This window comes from Penicillium daleae (assembly GCF_028827525.1).
Source record: "Penicillium daleae strain IBT 16125 chromosome Unknown utg000001l_segment0_segment0, whole genome shotgun sequence".
NCBI classification, from domain to species: domain Eukaryota; kingdom Fungi; phylum Ascomycota; class Eurotiomycetes; order Eurotiales; family Aspergillaceae; genus Penicillium; species Penicillium daleae.
This window is the reverse complement of record NW_026623149.1, coordinates 1564544-1583685: the sequence shown is the minus strand read 5'-3', so window position 1 is coordinate 1583685 and position 19142 is coordinate 1564544. Positions and strand designations below refer to the sequence as shown.

Below are 19142 nucleotides of genomic sequence, written 5' to 3'. Positions count from 1 at the left end.
GTGCCTACCGTGGTTGTTGTGCTGGATATCGTCGCCAGCTCCGCAGCTCCACTCGGAGGTGGGTCCAGCCATCGAGATTGCGCAATGACCCCAGTTCATAACGAGCATATCATTAATGAAGATGATCATGATGGCTAGCCCCATGAATTGAGGAGATCTGCCATGTAAGAATCTATATCTATCCCAACACATTGGGAGTGATGCTTGAAGAAGAAAACAGAAAACACTCTTAACGAGCGACCCGTTCTCGATAACAGAACAGTAGTAACAGTCTCGACACTGTCTGTCGAGATATATTTGATAACTATGACCAGGATCCCAGAATATAACCTAGTTAGCTCCAACCTCTACCTTGTCCTTGTTACGACTTGCCTCGACTCAAGTCTCCGACCACCTCGATTTGAAGGCCACCCAAGGCACTCCAACCTTAGTAGTTTGCAACATGGATCACTCATTTTTATGTTCCATTTGTATAACCACATATTAAGACCATGAAGAACCAAACTTCAAACCAAGATCAAGGCATAAGGGAACCATTCTCGACATATCCATGACCCATCACGCATAAATGAATTGAAAACAGTTCATAAATTCCACCAAAGCTTCTCCATCAACAAACTGACACCCAATTCCTCCTTCCACTCCCCTTTCCATCCACAATCTTCAACCAAGTCACATCCTTATGACCATACGTCCGATCCACCAAACCTCTCACATCCATCCGCCTATTCAACTCCCGACCAATTCCTATTCCAGGTCCTGCCTTATGCCTCCTCATTAAGCAGAGGCTGGCGCTCACGATCCGTCGACTCGGGATGAGCAACACTGCGGAACAAGCTGTCACGACCGTAATACTTGGTAGTAGAAATATAGATAGAAGTGACCAGGAAGACGGCGAAGATGACAATGGCAAAGATCCACTGCAGAGCAATAATCTTGACTTCGAATTGGCGGATTGCCAGCGCTAAAAGCCATCCATTAGCACGGAATGTCCTCCCCTCAACAATGGAGACTATCAATCCAAGGTGCAGAAACTTACACAGCGTGAGGATACTCAGACTATAACCCAGGATATAATCCTGGCGCACCACGATATCAAACAGACCAATAAGCAGGATCACCCAAATAAAGATATTAGCCACGATCCGGCCAGGCAAGTTGTGACTGTTCACTGCGACGGCGCCGTTCCAGAAGAGCGCCGTCAGAGTCCAGGCGTAGGGGCCTGCGACGGCGGATAGGTGGACGAAGGCGGGTAGACCACGGTGGCGCCAGTAGGTGATAGCCTGGTTGATGAAGTGGGCGATGAGGATGACCTCGGAGCCCCAGAAGTGGTTGCGGGTCCAGAGGAGGATCCAGGCGAAGACGAATAGGTTGTTCAGGATGAAGTGTGTGGCGACGTTGGCGGCGGCAGCGACGACGGGGGCTTCCTTGGAGAAGAGGTGCCAGACGTAGCTGAGCTGCGAGAGGAGGAGGAGGATCCTGTGTGAGGTGGTCAGTCAATGGGAACTTGTTCGCTGTGGATTAATAGGTTTGGTGATATGGCTAGAGGATGAAGACTGAATGGGCAAAGGGTTGTCATTATCTAGTATGAAGGACAGGTATCATCTTACCAGTAAATCTGAGTCACGGTCGTGTTCTGACTAAAGGGCGTGTTATGCTTGTTGGCCTGCTTCCAGATCTTCTTGCTACCCTTAGTATCATCGGGCGAGTGGATGGAATAGTAAATGCCGACGACGACAACCAAGGCCCAGGTGAGGGGCACAAAGACCCGGTACAGGCTCAAGGCATGGGCATTATGCGTCTCGCGACGGGTGAAGGGGTTGTAGATTGCCATGGATTGAGAAGAGCGGAGGAATTTCGGACAAGGTGAAACTGCAGCCTAACGTACGAAAAACAGAAGTTCAGAAGCGGGGGTGGGATTGGGTTATATACGGCCCAAGTAACAAAGTTATTAGTACAGTCGGATAATGTCTCTGACTAGCTCATCGGTTGAGGTTCCCCAACATCAGCTACGTTGTACCTTGGTACTTTACTGTGGTGCTTCTCGTCCGAGGGCTGCGATTAGCTGGTGCCGTGGCCAGAAGTGCGGGCATGGTCTGATGACCGAGACAATAAGGCCATCTTCCAAGGTGGCGCCAATCCGGCTGCAGCACCATGAGGTCAATCCCCTCGTTCTGGGATCTCGCCGAGATTATCATTGGTGATGTCAGGCCAGCTTAGGTTATCTTAGCGGCTCCACTCCCCGCTTGCAAAGCCGGTTCTCACCCGAGCAGGGACTACTCTACTGCTCTACATACTGTACCGTAGTACTCCTCGGACTTGAGGCCGAAAACGGGGTCTCGACTTCAGCACTAGATTAGACAGACTCTGGAATAAAATCCTATACAAATCACCCGAGAATCTGGAGTGGTTGAAGGAGCAAAAAAATCTGAGCATACTTGCGTAGGGGGTCGCACCCCACCAGTAACATGAATGGCGCAACTGAATGCTGAGGACGTCGATCCAAGGGCACGGCCCCTGCAGGCAGATCAACCTGGAGAAAAGAATGTATCTGTACTCCGTGCTCCGTACAGATGTCCACGCAAAGTAAAGTTCCTTTTCCTGCGAGGTGCGACGCCATACAGGTGCGAGGCTGACGCCCCTGGATCAGAAAGAAGCGGACATACGGCACTTGGAAGTGGACAGAAAATCCTACCGACCGGGGTTTGAAAAGCAAGGCAAATAGTAGCGGAGAATGCGAGCACGATTTCAGTCCTACAGTGTAGGCTCCTATCATTAGAGCGGGGAAATATTTACCTAGGCCTCTAAAAAGGTCGTATAAGCAGCCAGCGTAGTACGCGCTACGAGTAATAACAATTATAGCTTCACCCCCCTGCGAATGAGGAGTCCAGGAAACTGCGGGGATCAAGGGGGTCAGCGCTGAAACATCCATCGGACTGGCCCAGGAGTTGAACTCCAGTGATGACTCTAATGGAAGCGCGAGACATTTATAACCAAAACCTTCTGCTGGTCAACTAAGCCTATATAGTTCATGGTCCCACGCGGTAGTAGGTGTGGGTTGACCGCTAATTTGAAGGTCGCCATTCAACATGGCTGTCTTGTTCTCAGTCAGAAAAAGAGAAGGAATTATACAAGACACTGTTCTGAGGAAAGAGGGTTCTCCTTTAACTCGTAAGGTTATGCCCATAGACAATGACACTGGACGGAGCAATAACTTGTGGCCGCAGGCAACTTGACTGGATCGTCGTGGTGAAGGCTCATCTATCCTAAATTCGGCCCGTACTAACATAACAAGCCTTCGTGGTCTAGTTGGTTATGACGTCGGTCTCATATGGATCTTATGACGACCCTGCCTCAACAGGGTGGTAATCCGAAGGTCTCCAGTTCGAACCTGGACGAGGGCAATTTTTTTTGTATTTTTGTCAGCTGACCTGCATTAAAGTAGATATACCAACAAGCTCCTTTTTTTGGGGTTTCTAGTAAAATGAACTCGCTAAATTAGTATGTTCTAATCAATTTCGCTTTTATATTCGCAATGTCATGTATTCTGCTGTACATAATGAACCATTAACCATGAACTATGCCTGCCTCGCAGCCCTCACAGCCTCCAATACCCGCCCATGTATCGAAGCCTGAGCAACAACCATTCCATAACATCCACCAAGCGTCCTACCAAGCCCACAATTAACTTCCTGTCCCTCCAAATCCGTAACCACACACCCCAGCTCCTGCACCAACAACATCCCCCCAGCATGATCCCAAATCTTCGACCGATAACTCTCCCGCCGCGGCACCTTGACAAAGGCATTACACCCACCCTGCACCGCAATAGCCACATACCGCATCTGCGCCGACCACAAGTCCACAGGATTCGGCCACGGACAGTCCAGCTGCGCGGCTACCTTTGCATGGATATCAACGTTATGCGACGAAGCAGCCCGCGTATCCACGAAGCGCACCTCACTCGCCGTCTCAACCGGCGGTATCCTCTCCAGCGCCTGGCAAGGCTGTAGCGCGCCCGTTCCAAGCGGCGCAATGAACGCCCCATGACCCGCGATGGCCGTTAAAAGCTGACCGTACCCGTCCCGGTCCACCGTTTCCTCCGAGACAGGGCCCTCGCCGAGTTTCAGGTTCGGACAACCCAGCACACCGAGCCGCTGTACCCTGTCTTCGACTAGCGAGAGACACACCGCATATTGCTGGCCCTGCATGAAGGTCGCCGTGCCGTCGACGGGGTCCAGTGTCCAGACACGGCCGGGCCCGCAAGCGCCCTTTGCGCCGAGATCGATAAGCTCCAGGAGCTCGTCGCGCGAGCTGGGCGTGTGCAGGAATGCTTCGCTGGCTTCGTCATCGAGGTGTACGGACGTGGCAAGTTCCCAGGTACGTTCGAGGAGATCTGGGTTCTCGCGCAGGGCGGTGGAGTCTTCTTCGCCGACGATTTGATCGGTGGGGAAGGTGTGGTGGATGGCGGCGATGATGGAGGCTTGGGCGGCGAAGTCGGCGATTGTCACTGGGGTGTCGTCCTTCTTGTCGAAGGAGCCTTTGTCTACTTCGGAGAGCAGTTGTTTTGTGAGGAGGGCGGCTCGTTGGACGGCGAGGCTGGCTAGGTGCAGCTCTTTGGCGTAACGGTGTGTGTTCATTTTGGTGGGTTGGGTGGTGGTGGTCGAGCGGAATTGGTGCTTGTGATGGACTGAGGAGGAGGAATTGAGTGTCCCGCCGTAGTTGGGCCGGCTGGGAAGTGTGGAATGACTCAATTGAGTGCTCCCCCGCTATCGTGAAATATATTTCTTGGGTCCCGATCATTTCACCGGGTGGATCACGTGGGGTAATGGGCAACTACGTCATTGAAGCCTGGGAGAGCAAGTCTCAAATTCGAAATTGGCTTCCACGCTAAACACACACAATTTGCTCCTCAAACCCTACGCTGAAATCCACTATACTTAATACAGTTACTATCACTATATACCCTATTTTAAGACAGTCTCGGCGTATGGTACGGAATATCGGCCATAATACGTCCTATAAATTACTTTATTTAATGGATTAAATTTCTGGAAAACTCCACGTCTTCAAAAATCAAGGACTGTTGCCGATAAGCTTTTGCAATCCGTCTCTTAATGAGGTAATTAGATGCAGGCGTCTGGCCTTCGGACCGGAGAGCAGTAAACCGTGGTTATTCTCTGATTGTGATTATCTTTGCGATTGTGGCTTTCCTATGACTCTTAAAGATTCTCCATGTTCTGCACATTCTCTTTCATCGGCCCCCCCCCCAAATAAATCATTGAATCTGCTTATCACTTTCTTGCAGGCTATAATGTTATCACTTCAAATGCCAGCCCGAAGATTTGATTTCAAGAAGCCCCCTTTCAACTATAATCGATAGTCACGCTGTCGTTGGTGTTGGATGACTGGGTCAAAACCACTCCGTTTTGCTCGATATCTATGAGAGTAGCACCAGAAGGGCCAACCACGGAGCCGCCATCAGTAGCCTGAGCGTTGGAGAAGGTCACGGTGCTAAAGTTAGCGAACGGAACCAATCCGTTATTTTCCTCGAAATCTTCAACAATCCACTCCGCATTATACTCGCATAGGTCGCCCTGGACACCGCTAGTAAAGGTATGCTTCTCAGATTGTCCAGTGGACAAGTTCTCGAGGATCGCAGTACCTGTGATAGTGGACGTGGCATCCACAGACACCTTGATCAAATCCCCGGCGGAAATAGTGATGCCAGTGAAATCGTACGCATAGTCAGGGTACCATTCATACCAGGCGTCGTACGAAACAACTCCATTCTGAATACAGAAGTCGACTCCAGTTTGCAAGATAGCCGAGGTACAAGTATCGCCGTCGATACCCACCCATGCGGAGGCGCAATACTGGGTGTTGCTACTGGCACCTATTACAAGCCAAATTAGCCTTGAGCGAGAAAACCAGAGTTTAAGGTAATAAACCAACCGGAAGGAGCCTGAGGCTTGGGAACTGTGAATTCCGCACTAACGCCAGTGTAGCCGTTGCCGATAAGAATAGCTCCGGCCCAGTTGGAGCTGTATTCTTCCAACGCATTATTATGCCTGTTCTGAGGCCGGCTAGTCTTGCGGCCGATTTGCTTCCCGTCAGAACGCGCATTATGACGCGCCTGGCGCATCTCCGTCTGGGGAGCAGCCAGAGTGAAAGTGGCAAGCACTATAGTAGTGATGGCAGCGGATAACTTCATAATGAATGAGAAGGCATGCAATAAAAGCTAGATATTCAATGACAACGTTTACTACAAGAAGAGTAATCTGAGAGGCAAGAGACAAGTTAATCACACTAGGTACCGGAGCAGAACAGGAGATACGAGGCCTTTTTATAGGTTTTAAATCTACTTTTAAGCTGCCAGTCGCCGACCATTGATCATATCCTCGTGAACAAATTCTGTAAAATTCCGGGAGAGTGGTATAGTATCTGCAGCTCGGGAAATTCTCACTGGAATGCTAGATTCAAGATCTACCAGATTATAACTAACTTGAACTCTCAGCTAGAACTCAAAGGTAGAGTGAAATTAATAGAATACTCTAGCCGCCAATTCAAGGTTGGAATTTCTTTTCTAGTATACGCAGGCAAGGCAACCTTCACTATTCAAATCATGGATATATGACTATGATCCGTGAGCGATACTTCCGTTGCCGGCGGAAGGAATGTCGTCTCATTCCGTAGACTCGTTAAAATGGAATGAGGGAAGGCGAAGGCGCGACGGTATTAAAAAAATAGGCATTCCCCACGCTCGTCAGGAATTTCCGAGCTATAGCAGCGCGTTTACTTATTTCCTTAGGCTACGCCTTTTGGACGGTGGCGCCTCGGTGCTATAGTTCATGTATTTCCGACGGTATCTGGATTCGTGATACTAAGCTTCTTTTTTTTTTTTTTTTAAGTTCCCTACTACTGATTGAATGAGATTCACTTAACAGAATATAAATACTATATCGAATTTCATTCGACCCAAATCCCGAAGTGTGCAAACGGTATTCGGGATACACTAACGCAGTAGGTAGATTTAAGGAGTGGGTATAATCTTCAAAATTTACGCTATTCGGTGTCGATTTTGATCTTCTTCCGCTTCGGCAGGGTCTCGTATATACTTATCTAGAGTAGCTTTAAAGCAAATCGTAAAGCTAATCCACGATAGAATTGCCCCAACCTTGAACCTTGTCGGCCGCCGCTAAACCATTTCGGGACCAGCCGGATGGGAGGCCTGGTGGCATGTAAGGAGTTTCCACCTCTTTCGACTTCCATGCGAACATTCACTTCTATCTGCATGGCTCACATCTCCTCATGGCGGCCGACAAAATTCAGTTCAAGGCAGAACTTGCCTGCTTTATGTGCAAGACGCGGAAAAAGAAATGCGACAAGGCCCTTCCGTGTTGCGGATATTGTACTCGGTGCGTAGTCGCCCTCGCTCTTAGCAACTGAGCCATTACCGAATGGAAGAGCTCCAAATCTCTAACAATATTTTACGGGATAGGAAGGGTCTAAGATGTCGATATCAGGATTCTTCTCTAGATGCCGCCAAGCGATATGTGCATCTCGGCCGCTTGAATCATGTCGCAAAGGCCTCGATCTTCCTCATGGATACCTTGTCTTCTGTAGACCTCTCGAGCCATATACCGGTCGATGACCTCTCGGATATGAAGAGTATAGATATATCTGTCAGTGCGCAGGTACATCGTATTATCCATGCCACTGGGCGGTTTGTCAGTGACATAATCGATCCATTCTTCCGCGGGATATCCAATTTCGTCCCAATCTTCAGTCGAAATCGCATTCAGGAAATCATCGCCGGAATACCAGTCATCACTCCCTGCGCAGATTTTTCCGTTCTTTTACTTGCTATGTGTTTGATAACGTACCATCCTCAGGCACTCGAGAAGCCTCTACCAGGGATCGACCAGGAATCTTTGTATATCGCTACCAAGTCCCTTTTCGGTCAAGTGCAGACGGCCTCTTTCATGCAAGGCCAGCCCTCAGTATCGCTTATACAAGCGGGAATTTTGATTGCAATTTACGATTACGCGCGAGGAATGGCGAACAGTGCGTATCTTTCCATCAGCATTTGCGCGCGTATGGGCTATGCGGCCGGCATCCACGAGCAAACGAGACGGCCAGGAAGAGGGGCGCTCTCGAAGGAAGAAGGCAACACTTGGTGGGCAATATTAATATGGGAAAGGTATTCTCTCCAAGGTATCTTGGATAGTCCAAAGTAAAAGACTAACCTGGCACCGTCTTCTATAGATTGATTCGCTGCGAAGTGACAACGTCTCAAGATCAGCCATTCGCCACCACCTTGCCTGGACCGGATGCACGACTCCCAACAGAGCCCAAAGATATCGATCACGCAGAGACTCCAGACCTCGATTTAGTTACTCTCGGTTCACTAGAAACCGAGTGTATAGGTCCGTTTGGACGCGCAGCCCAAGGGATCTGTATTCTCGACCAAGTTCTACAAACAATTCGTATGGACCAAGCAAATTGCAAACTAGCTCGGCTCATTGAGTTGAATAATACGCTTCAATCGTTCATGATGACACTCATGCGGCAGCGACATGGTGGTCGTGAACTCTTGAGTGGCTCCATCGCAGTGGTGATCAGGTCAGTGATAGCCATAAAAGTTCGGGCTGCGAAGCTAAGACTCGCGTGTTGACTACGGATAGGACGATGTTCTTACTAAACGAGAAAATTCTCGCCGAACAGCCTAAATCTACACAAGAAATGGATAGCTGGTGGCAAGAGAGGGTTGAACAGTCCCAGGCAGCGCTTAGCACGGCCACAAAAATGATGGTCGATATCATTGATACCGAGTCGCGGGCCTGCCCACCCGAAGCCTGGCCTCCAAGCCGTTTGTATCGACTTCGAGCTTCGCTTAGACATCTTGAACGTCAGTCACACTTGAGTAAAGATGACTGGTATGACGATGCCGAGGCTCGACTTCGTGTTGCGCTGGATAAGGTTTGTTGGTTCTGGAGTGTGAAGAGGTAAAAGGCGCAGTCATGTGATATGAGAATCGCATAAAAGACCGATGTAAACCCGAAAAATGCCTGTTTAGAAGAACTATCCGTTCTCAATTTCCCGTGCTTGAAGATAGGACCCCCACCGGGTGACTGGGCATTGATCGGCTTTCACAGCGAAAGACCGACTCGAGGCCCCCACCAGCAAGAACCCCCGCCCTGACTTTTTGCCCCCCGTCTTAGGCTAAATGTGTAGTGTGGGGGTCGACGGCATAATTCGAGGATGAAATAGCTAGTTCGGCCGTCGGATGAAATCTCCGAAGTATTTTAAGAAGGCCACATGCCATATTACGCAAGAGATTGAGAGAAGAGGGAAAAAAAGTATCATACTCTTCTCTAATCAAAATGTCCGTCCACGCAAACGGCAAGACCCCCTCGCACCCGTTCAGCAACTCACCATTCCGCACTCGTGCGGATCTCCAAGAAGCATGCTGTGCTCTTCTAAACCCCCTACTTCCCCTCTTTACCCCGGGTGGCAGTCGTGTCAAGGTCGGATCATCCACGACTCGATTCGATGAGGGCGGTGCCCAGATTGAGGGTTATGCTCGTCCCCTGTGGGGCTTGGCATCTCTCCTCGCGGGAAGTTATGATTACAAAGAAGCAGCACGATGGCGCGAGGGCATTATCAATGGAACTGATCCCGAGAGTCCGGAATATTTTGGTGACATTGAGGATTTGGACCAGCGCATGGTGGAAATGTGTCCGATCGGCTTTGCGCTCGCGGTTGCGCCCCATGTCTTCTGGGATCCGCTGACGGACAAGCAAAAGGATAATGTGACCAAGTGGCTGAATAGTATTAATGAGCGCGAGATGCCTAATACCAATTGGTAAGGACCGGGCAAGCCCATGTCACTTCTGTTATTGCCGGCCAGAAACCAGCTAATCTGTACCGTCTAGGCTATGGTTCCGAGTCTTCGCAAACCTGGGATTGAGAAGGAATGGCGCTTCCTATTCTTTGTCGCGTATCGAAGCTGACATGGACCACTTGGATACTTTCCACGTTGGTGGTGGCTGGAGCAACGATGGCCCAAAGTCCCATCATCAGATGGATTACTACTCTGGATCGTTTGCAATCCAATTCCTACAACTTTTGTATTCAAAACTTGCGGGTGACTTTGATCCTGATCGGGCTGAAAGATATCGCCAGCGTGCTAGAGAGTTTGCAAATGACTTTGTGCATTGGTTTAACCCCGACGGTAAGCCGCGTTCTGATCGTCCGCCCACTATGTGAGATGGCACTTGAAATGGAGAGAAACTGACGAAGCGTTACCACAACAGGTCGAGCCATTCCATTCGGCCGCTCCCTAACCTATCGCTTTGCCATGGTGGGATTCTGGGGCGCTCTAGGTTTCGCAGATGTCGAATTACCCGCGCCATTGACCTGGGGCGTCGTGAAGGGAATCTTCCTTCGCAACTTCCGCTGGTGGGCTACACAGCGAGACATCTTTAACAATGATGGCACCCTCAACCTCGGATACACTTACATGAACTCGTACCTGACGGAGAATTACAACTCTCCCGGGTCTCCATACTGGTGCTGTCTCTCATTCACTCCACTGGCACTGCCAGAGACGCACCCTTTCTGGACTTCAGAGGAAGAACCCTACCCGACGGCCTCTCTTCCCGAGGTCGTAGCTCTCAAGTACCCGAAACACATCGCCATCCGTCGAGGAGGACACTCTTTCCTGCTTTCCTCCGGACAAGCGTGCCACTACCCGATGAAAGCAACGCACGCCAAGTATGGCAAGTTTGCGTATAGCTCTGCATTCGGATACTCCGTTCCCACCGGTGGCTACCAGCTAGAACAGTATGCGCCAGACAGCATGCTCGCGCTCTCAGAAGATGGCGAGTTTTGGAAGACGCGGCGAGAAGTCGAGGATGCGCATTTCGAGGAACCTGGCCAAGACGGTGTACCTGTGCTCGTTTCCACGTGGAAAGCCTGGTCTGATGTTGAAATTGAGACAATTCTGATTCCGCCAGCGTCGGAGACTCCGAATTGGCATCTTCGTGCGCATCACGTGCGAACTGGGCGAGCTCTGCAGAGCTCGGAGGGTGCCTTTGCTATCTATGGATGTCGGAGTGATAATGGTCGCCCGTTAGGTCCGATGGAGGGTGATGCAGAGGAAGGGACAGTTAGTGGTTCAGGAAATGCACTCGTTGTTTCGTCGGCTGGAGCTGTGGGCATTGTTGAGCTTCACGCTTCTGGACTGCGGGAGGGCCGGGTTGTCGTCCCTGACCCGAACTCGAACATTGTTCACGGGCGTACACTTTTGCCGTCCTTGGGTATTGATTTGCTTCCTGGACAGGAATATTGGTTTGTGACTGCTGTGTTTGCTTTGCCGGAAAGAACCAATGACTGGCGTGCTATGTGGGAGCAAAAGCCAGCTATTCCTGGATGGTTAGCCAAGCGGATGGAAGGTTCCTCTTGAGCTGGAATTGCGCTCAGAATACCACCAAATGCTCAATCATATCAAAAAGCTGCCATGTTGATAAACAGGACTTACTACTGAAGTCATCCAAGGGCATTTTATCCGTGATATTATCGCTCTAAATGTTCCCAATGAATCTCAAACCCAACCTCACTGTTGTGTCGTTAATCTCTTTGTTCCCTATCATTTTCATATAACACATAGATGAGAAGCCTCGACTGGTGATACATGTTCAGTCAGCTGGATTGCCGTACATTAAAAGCCAGCGTGCTAGGTGACACGGCTGTCAAGTGAAAGAGGGGTAGGCGGTTTTTTTTGCGACTTTGGGAAGGTGATCAGACACTAGCCATCTTGGCTATCACGACAAAGAGACTGCTCGCTCGGCTTCCTCCAAACCCCTACCCACTCTCTGCGTGTATTTCGATACTCCTCTCTAAAGTAATCAGCAGCGATCAGTACGGTCGTGCAGAGACTCGGAACTACCTACTATCATCTTCTCTTCTTATACTGAGCCGACACTCTCTCTTCAAGAGACAAACAGCAGCATCTTGTTACCGAGAGAACATAATCAATTTGAACTGTCTGTTGATTGAACCTTCTCAATATGACCTCAATGGACAAAGTATTTGCAGGCTATGCCACCCGAACAGCCACTCTCAACGCAAGCAGCAACCCCTTCGCCAAGGGCATCGCCTGGGTCGAAGGAGAACTCGTCCCTCTATCCCAAGCCCGAATCCCACTGATGGACCAGGGCTTCTTACACAGCGATCTCACCTACGACGTACCCGCTATCTGGGACGGGCGATTCTTCCGTCTAGACGACCATCTTTCACGATTAGAAGCCAGCTGTCATAAACTCCGCATGCAACTCCCTCTACGCAAAGAACAAATCAACCGTATTCTTGACGAGATGGCTGCGAAGAGTGGTATTAAAGATGGATTTGTCGAGTTGATCATTACCCGGGGACTTACCGGTGTGCGCGGTTCTCTTCCCGAACAACTTTCCAATAATACCTTGTACATGTTTATCCAGCCTTATGTTTGGGTTATGGAGCCCGACGTGCAACGTACCGGTGGTTCCGCTATCATCGCTCGTACAGTCAGAAGAACCCCCGTGGGATCTATGGACCCGACCGTCAAGAATCTACAATGGGGCGATCTGACCAGAGGCTTGCTAGAGGCCTCCGATCGAGGCGCTATGTACCCATTCTTGACAGACGGTGATGGAAATCTCACCGAGGGATCGGGATTTAATATCGTCCTTGTCAAGGACGGAGTACTATTTACCCCCGAACGCGGGGTGCTGGAGGGAGTCACCCGCAAGGCTGTACTTGAAATTGCGCGAGCTAATGGGATTGATGCCCGTGTGGAGTTTGTGTCCGTGGATATGGCGTACCATTGCGATGAGATCTTTATGTGTACCACGGCGGGGGGAATTATGCCTATTACCTCACTGGATGGGAAGCCCGTTAAGGATGGTCAGATTGGCCCGATTACGAAGAGGATTTGGGATGAGTATTGGGCGATGCATTATGATTCGAGGTTTAGTTACGCTATTAACTACGACCTGCGAAGCCAGGGGACTCCGAGAGATCAGAAGCTCTAGGTTGGATATTGGATTTCAATGGTGGAATTGTCGTTCATTTCATATGGATAATTCCGCGGAATAGGAGAAGCTTCGAGTAGGACGGCATGGTGAGGTGGATCCGAGCGGGTTGTAGTGTGGATCGATAATTCGGCTGACGATATCAGAATGGCACGCGTTCAGAGGACTTTGAATTTGCCGAGGACTAGTAAAGAGCAAAATTGTTAGTTTCGGGCTTTTTCTACTTGCCAAGGAGTACTTACTAGCAGCGTGGGCTAGCTCAGCCTGCTTGGATGCCTGGACATGCAGACTAATATCTTCGAGTGACCGATAGAGATGATCCTTGTTGCTTGTGTAGAAGGACTTGTCATGGACACTTGCTGCATCTGGGACCCTGTATTGAGAATGAAATCTTAGTGTCCGTACTCATTAACAGGTCATGCGTCCAGATTGAATCGGGCAACATACCACGTGATGAAGACTAGCTTGTGTCTCAGGGCATCACCAGTCGGGGAGTCATAGGTGAAATCGACGACGGCGTATCGAGGTGCGTCGTCTTTAAAGTGTGACAGAACTTCCTCGTAGTTCTGGTACTTTCCGGACTCGGCGACGGAGATCGTCTTGCCGTTAGCAGAAGCCTCGTAGATGACGAAGTTGAGAGCGTCGGTCTCTTTGACCGCGTCAAAGGTTTCCTCGCACTCGGGCTTGATGGTAGCGAATCCTCGTGTCATTATGGCTAGAAAAGATTGTCCGTTGGAAGGTTGGAGAAGAGACGTTGGAGGTGAAATCAGGAGGGGAAGGGGGGGAAGTGAAAGCTAGATTGTTGATGGCGATCTTACCCCAGCTTTTGTAGGAATGCGGGGAGCCCCGATTAGCTAAGGTTTGGTGGCTCAAGGAGTCAAGGTGCAAACGCTGTGCCTGAGACATCGATGGCCTGAGGACCCACACCGCTGGCTCCTTGTATGACGTAGTGTCTGTATATAGGGAGGTCTCTCTAGAGAGGAGCTGGTCGCTGTTGATTATATAGTCCAGACGAGGACTGGCCACCTGAAGTCATGAATGAATAGGACAAAGAATTTGAGTCAAAAAAGGCTCTCTCCACAGAGATCTCGGTAGATCTCGTTAGAACCCAAGCCAACATTATGTTTGGGTGCCATCACATGATCAAGGTACGTTACAGCATTTCAGAAATCATATGATGTCAAGGGAAATACACGGGTGGAGGAACTAACCATGAGAAGGCAAAAAGTAGAAAGCTCCACTAGCTTCCCCCTATTACAAGTGATTGATCATTACAAATAGGACACAATTAAAATAAGAACAAATTCTGTAGTATCCTGAGCCTGCTGCCATCCCTGCATGGATGGTGGTGCTGAGGTCAAATAGTGCTTTTAATTTGACCAATCAGGTGGCGGATCCCGAATCCCAACCATAAGAACCTCGAAGTTGAGTTAAAAGCGTGAATCCTATCATTCTACATATCCATTTTGGGATTCTCATTCTATCTACTCGGTATTAAAGACTACACATCTGAAATCATAAAAGTATCGAGCAAAATGCCTTTATCCCCCGCAGTCCAACTCGACCAAACCTTCCACCACTCCACTGCTACGCACAGCTACCAAATCCGCTGGACATCTCTCGGCAATCCAGCAGCGCAGCCTCTCATCTTCGTGCACGGCACACCGTGGTCCTCACGAGTCTGGACTAATTACGCTCAGTCCTTCTCAAAATACTTCCACGTCTACCTCTTCGACAACCCCGGCTTTGGAGCGAGCCCTCTCGGCAAGCCCCTCCCCGGCAAAGAAGATACTATCAGCAAAGAACTTGCCCTCGATGCAGATCTCTCGCAACAGTCAGCTGTATTTGCCGCTCTATTGAACCACTGGGCACGAGAGTGGCAGCAAAAGCCGCATGTCGTTGCGCACGATCATGGCGGTCTGATGGCTCTACGAGCTCATATCATTCATGGCTGCGAGTATGCTAGTCTATGTTTGATCAATGTGGTTGCGATCGGGCCATTCGGTCAACCTCTCTTTAAACTAATTGCCGAGAATGAGAGCGTTTTTACCGCGTTGACTGGGCCGGTGTTTGAGGGAGTTGTTGAGGCGTATATTCGTGATGCCTCATATCGAGGCCTGGATAAAGAGACGATGGAGGTTCTCAAGAGTCCGTGGATCTCTACTGAGGAAGGGAGGAAGGGGTTTGTTAGGCAGATGGTGCAGGCAAATAGTCGTAGCACGGAGGAGGTGGAGCATCGGTATTCGGAGGTAGGGAGGAAGATACCAATACGGGTTATCTGGGGCCAGGAGGATGCATGGATTCCCGTGGAGACAGCGGCTAGACTGAAGACGAAGCTGAATGCTCGGGAGGTGGTGCTGATTGAAGGCGCGGGCCATCTAGTGATGTATGATCAGGAGGGCAAGTTGGGAGTGGAGCTGGGCTGGTGGCTGAACAGCATTTGCCACCTGTAAATGTGTGCATAGAGATGTGCAAAGAACCATGGAGACTTGTCAAGGCCTAGTTAATAGTCATCGATATCTTGGTTGGTTAGTTAGTTAAACGCCGAGCCTCCGCGAGGATTAGCTAAGCCCCAGCAGGCGCCCGCTGGAAGCTTCTCCGCGTTAGTCACATGTTGCCATCGCATTCTACTCCAGTCGATTTTCAATATTCCATTCGTATATCTGCTTCAAGTCTCGTTCATTTCTCTAGCATTTGACATTCGCTCTTGCTACGTACTTTCGCTCTCTCGTTACCATGTCTCCCGTGAGCATATCCAAGGGGTCCAGCCCCTCCTCCACACCCAGTGAATCCTACACCCAAATGGCCGACACAGATCTCGAATCAATCGGCCGCCACTGCCAATTCGAATATTGCGGACAACTCGACTTCCTCCCCTTCCGCTGCGAATCCTGCCGGAGCACCTTCTGCCTCGACCACCGCTCCGAAACCGCCCACAAATGTTCCCACGCTGGAGACTGGGCTCGTCGACGCAACGGTACAACAAACCTTCAAGAGAACCGCACTGCGCCGGAAAAGCCCAACATCTACAACTCCGACCAATGCGCCCACGTCTCTTGCAAAACACTCATCAACACCCTTAAAGACCCCGGCGTGCGCTGCCCGAACTGCAATCACCAGTACTGCCTCAAGCACCGGCTTCGAGAGGAACACGAGTGCGCCAAGCTTACCCCGCTGGGCGCACGGCAAGGCAACAGCGCCAATGAGACGATCAAGTCCATGTTCTCGCGGATGCGTACCTGGGGCAAGGAGAAACAAGTTGCAACTTCGAATCTCATTCCCAAGCCCAAGGTTAAGCCGAATAGTCCTGCGGCGCGCGTCGCTAGTGTCAATGCTATGAAGCGGTCGGCGAAGGGCGATGCAGGTGTTCCCGCCGATAAGCGGATATACTTGCATACGGTTGGGACGGCGGATACTCAGGCAGCTGAGCCGCCAGCTGGGGACTTTTATTTCGACTCGAGGTGGAAGGTTGGACGGGTGCTTGATGATGCGGCGAAGAGGTTGAATGTCCAGAATTTCAATAATCGTGGTGGGGGAGAGGAAGCGCGATTGCGCATCTTCCATGTTGAGTCGGGAGATTTCTTGGAGTTTTCGGATACGATTGGGGGTGGGAAACTCAAGTCGGGAGACACGATAGTGTTGTTGCGAGGGGCTGGTGTGGTTCTTGCGAACTCATGATGCATTTATAATCCTTGTCATGCTTTTTATTTGTGTTTTATTTCGCGGCATCTACATTCGCAAGCGTTTCTCATCTTAATGATACCTCACAGCGGTCTGCTGTATGGCGTTGAGTGTATATGAAACATCCCGATCAAGGGCTCATTGCATACTTCGCTTTGCAAGACAGTTCATAGCATTTATTCTTTCAAAACAACCGAGACTGGTATCGTCTAAACATTATAACGTAGGCAAGAGTCCAATGAAGTAATATACACTAAACACTCATCTTCATCTTGATGGTCTTGTGAGGCTTGTATCCAATAACCTCAAACTCATCCTCCTTCCAGCCATCAATAACAGCGCTACCCCGGTCATCACGCTTGATAAGCAACTCCGGGAACTCAGTTGGCTCCCGAGTCAACTGCTCATTCAACGCATCAACATGGTCAAGATAGACATGAGCATCGCCCATAGTGTGGATCAAAGTGCCAGGATGGAGGTCGGCAGCGTGAGCGAGGATATGCGTGAGAAGTGCATACGAGGCTATGTTGAACGGCACGCCCAGACCCATATCACAAGACCGCTGGTAAAGAAGACAAGACAAAGTCCCCTTCTCAGTAGGCTTCCCCGTCTTCTCATCCAGCTTCATCCCCGGCGGGAAGGAAACATAGAACTGCGCAAACATGTGGCACGGCGGGAGCGCCATTTTGCGCAGGTCAGAGGGATTCCAGGCACTCATGATGATGCGCCGATCAAACGGTGTATTCATGATCTTGTTGACAACATCCTTGAGCTGATCCACACCTTGACCGGTATAATCTGTCTTCGCATCGACGTACTCCGCACCGAAGTGTCGCCATTGGAAACCATAGACGGGGCCGAGGTCGCCTTCTTCCCGGTGTCCCAGTCCAACTTTGTCAAGGAATTCCCGGCTGCCGTTTCCATCCCAAATTTTGATTCCGGATTCAGAGAGGGGCAGGGATGATGTGCAGCCGGAGACGAACCAGAGAAGCTCTGCGAGGACAGCGCGAAGGAAAACTCGTTTCGTGGTGAGAAGAGGGAGAACACTGATCGGGTCGCCACCATTGGGGTTGGGCTTTGAGAGCGAGAAGCGAAGTTGAGGGGGCGCAAATAGAGATCGCGTTCCAGTGCCGGTTCGATCAGGTCTGTGTTCGCCTTCGGCGAGGATTGTGCGGATCAGGTTGAGGTATTGATGCTCTTCGTGCGAGGGATCGTGTGCTGGTGCTGGCGATGGGGTTGCCGCAGGGGCAAGTTGGTCTTGTGTCATGTTGGTGATGAGAAGTCAGACAACGACGCAGAGTCTTCCCAATCAGATGCGCTGTATTAAATTAAAAAGGAGCGCAGTTATTTTGTTGCACCCTCTGATCTTGACTTCCAGCGGGGAAGGACAGGAGAGATTAGTGGGATTTCAGTGCGCGTCAACGCGACGCGTTATCACGTGACGATTATCTTATCGGCTTATTGATGTACTGTATTCAGCTAGATCCTTGAGTCGAGAGAAGACTGCAGGCGAAGAAGAGCAAATGAATTGGCCGTACTCGAGATACTGAGGTTTATTTTGTCTCTATGCGACCACAGACTGAGATTTCTCTCATCTGCCATATCTGACTATCCTATCCCGCTATAAGTAGTTTTGACGACAGCTCTGTTGTTTTCGTTCTATCAAGGTTTGCTCATAGCTCCAGAGATAATTTAATCTGAGATTTTTGCAAATCTTGTATATTATGGGAATAAGCCACTGATAGTCCTATAACTGGGTCGCGCGATTGATGAGTACTTGGTCAGTGATGTATTTCCTCATGCCACGTTGTATCTCATCTTCTTGAGAATGTCGGACTCTCTGTCAATGCCTAGAACTGAACTATAGTAGCGTCTAAAAGAAAGGTCAGAATGTCATAATTTGGATGTTCCTTGCTGTAATGAGCAATGGTTCTTCCACGATTCATATCATGCTCTGGTCAGGGCTTCCAAAGGTCTTGAACTCGGTAATCCTAGGGTAGTTTTTGCACTCTTTTCTGATGAGAATCAGCCAGCAACAGCAACAAGCATCGACTTTTCTTGTTGTCAAATATTCTCTGGCAGTGCTGCTTAATTTTCATCCTTTGGTTGACCAATGCGCTTGTTTGCAGATTGGACTGACAGCAGCATGATTGACAGTTGCAAGGTATTATAATCTTCGATAACAGTGTTCGGGTTCTATTTCACTTTCCATTTCCATGCTCCTTGAAAGAGTGACCTGGATTTTCGATAATTCCACCTCCAGTGCAGCAGATGGATATGGCCTCTGGCTTGACCTATCGCTCAAACTGCCCACCAGGTTCCGATCGGGTTCCCCTGTTTGGACGATGGCCCACGCTCCTTGTCCCATTTTCCGATCTAGGTCCA

General features: G+C 49.9%; 10 protein-coding genes across 10 annotated transcripts; 5 read left to right on the top strand and 5 right to left on the bottom strand.

Moving 5' to 3' along the window:
- Window positions 1-764: 764 nt before the first annotated feature.
- N7458_000476 (DUF1774 domain-containing protein) lies at window positions 765-1834 on the bottom strand (the record flags this gene model as incomplete). The annotated part of the gene is made up of 3 exons (XM_056903870.1): window positions 765-964; window positions 1040-1479; window positions 1611-1834. 3 exons carry the CDS (start codon window positions 1832-1834, stop codon window positions 765-767), a joined length of 864 nt encoding a protein of 287 aa, XP_056771637.1.
- Window positions 1835-3578: 1744 nt separating this feature from the next.
- Window positions 3579-4640, bottom strand: N7458_000475 (inositol monophosphatase family protein; the record flags this gene model as incomplete). The annotated part of the gene is made up of 1 exon (XM_056903869.1): window positions 3579-4640. The coding sequence occupies one exon, from the start codon at window positions 4638-4640 to the stop codon at window positions 3579-3581; it is 1062 nt and encodes a 353-aa protein (XP_056771636.1).
- Window positions 4641-5366: 726 nt separating this feature from the next.
- N7458_000474 (A4/G1 family peptidase) lies at window positions 5367-6214 on the bottom strand (the record flags this gene model as incomplete). Its single annotated transcript, XM_056903868.1, has 2 exons — window positions 5367-5896; window positions 5956-6214. The coding sequence occupies 2 exons, from the start codon at window positions 6212-6214 to the stop codon at window positions 5367-5369; spliced, it is 789 nt and encodes a 262-aa protein (XP_056771635.1).
- A 1246-nt stretch (window positions 6215-7460) lies between these two features.
- Window positions 7461-9012, top strand: N7458_000473 (fungal specific transcription factor domain-containing protein; the record flags this gene model as incomplete). Its single annotated transcript, XM_056903867.1, has 3 exons — window positions 7461-8203; window positions 8269-8625; window positions 8688-9012. The coding sequence occupies 3 exons, from the start codon at window positions 7461-7463 to the stop codon at window positions 9010-9012; spliced, it is 1425 nt and encodes a 474-aa protein (XP_056771634.1).
- Window positions 9013-9386: 374 nt separating this feature from the next.
- On the top strand, window positions 9387-11470 carry N7458_000472 (glycoside hydrolase family 154 protein; the record flags this gene model as incomplete). Its single annotated transcript, XM_056903866.1, has 3 exons — window positions 9387-9868; window positions 9939-10237; window positions 10320-11470. 3 exons carry the CDS (start codon window positions 9387-9389, stop codon window positions 11468-11470), a joined length of 1932 nt encoding a protein of 643 aa, XP_056771633.1.
- A 604-nt stretch (window positions 11471-12074) lies between these two features.
- Window positions 12075-13076, top strand: N7458_000471 (aminotransferase class IV; the record flags this gene model as incomplete). Its single annotated transcript, XM_056903865.1, has 1 exon — window positions 12075-13076. The coding sequence occupies one exon, from the start codon at window positions 12075-12077 to the stop codon at window positions 13074-13076; it is 1002 nt and encodes a 333-aa protein (XP_056771632.1).
- Window positions 13077-13234: 158 nt separating this feature from the next.
- Window positions 13235-13786, bottom strand: N7458_000470 (actin-binding ADF family protein; the record flags this gene model as incomplete). Its single annotated transcript, XM_056903864.1, has 3 exons — window positions 13235-13260; window positions 13319-13449; window positions 13524-13786. 3 exons carry the CDS (start codon window positions 13784-13786, stop codon window positions 13235-13237), a joined length of 420 nt encoding a protein of 139 aa, XP_056771631.1.
- Window positions 13787-14611: 825 nt separating this feature from the next.
- Window positions 14612-15529, top strand: N7458_000469 (alpha/beta fold hydrolase; the record flags this gene model as incomplete). Its single annotated transcript, XM_056903863.1, has 1 exon — window positions 14612-15529. The coding sequence occupies one exon, from the start codon at window positions 14612-14614 to the stop codon at window positions 15527-15529; it is 918 nt and encodes a 305-aa protein (XP_056771630.1).
- A 349-nt stretch (window positions 15530-15878) lies between these two features.
- N7458_000468 (AN1-type zinc finger protein) lies at window positions 15879-16754 on the top strand (the record flags this gene model as incomplete). The annotated part of the gene is made up of 1 exon (XM_056903862.1): window positions 15879-16754. The coding sequence occupies one exon, from the start codon at window positions 15879-15881 to the stop codon at window positions 16752-16754; it is 876 nt and encodes a 291-aa protein (XP_056771629.1).
- Window positions 16755-17010: 256 nt separating this feature from the next.
- On the bottom strand, window positions 17011-18024 carry N7458_000467 (thymidylate synthase; the record flags this gene model as incomplete). The annotated part of the gene is made up of 1 exon (XM_056903861.1): window positions 17011-18024. One exon carries the CDS (start codon window positions 18022-18024, stop codon window positions 17011-17013), a length of 1014 nt encoding a protein of 337 aa, XP_056771628.1.
- Between the last annotated feature and the right edge of the window lie 1118 nt (window positions 18025-19142).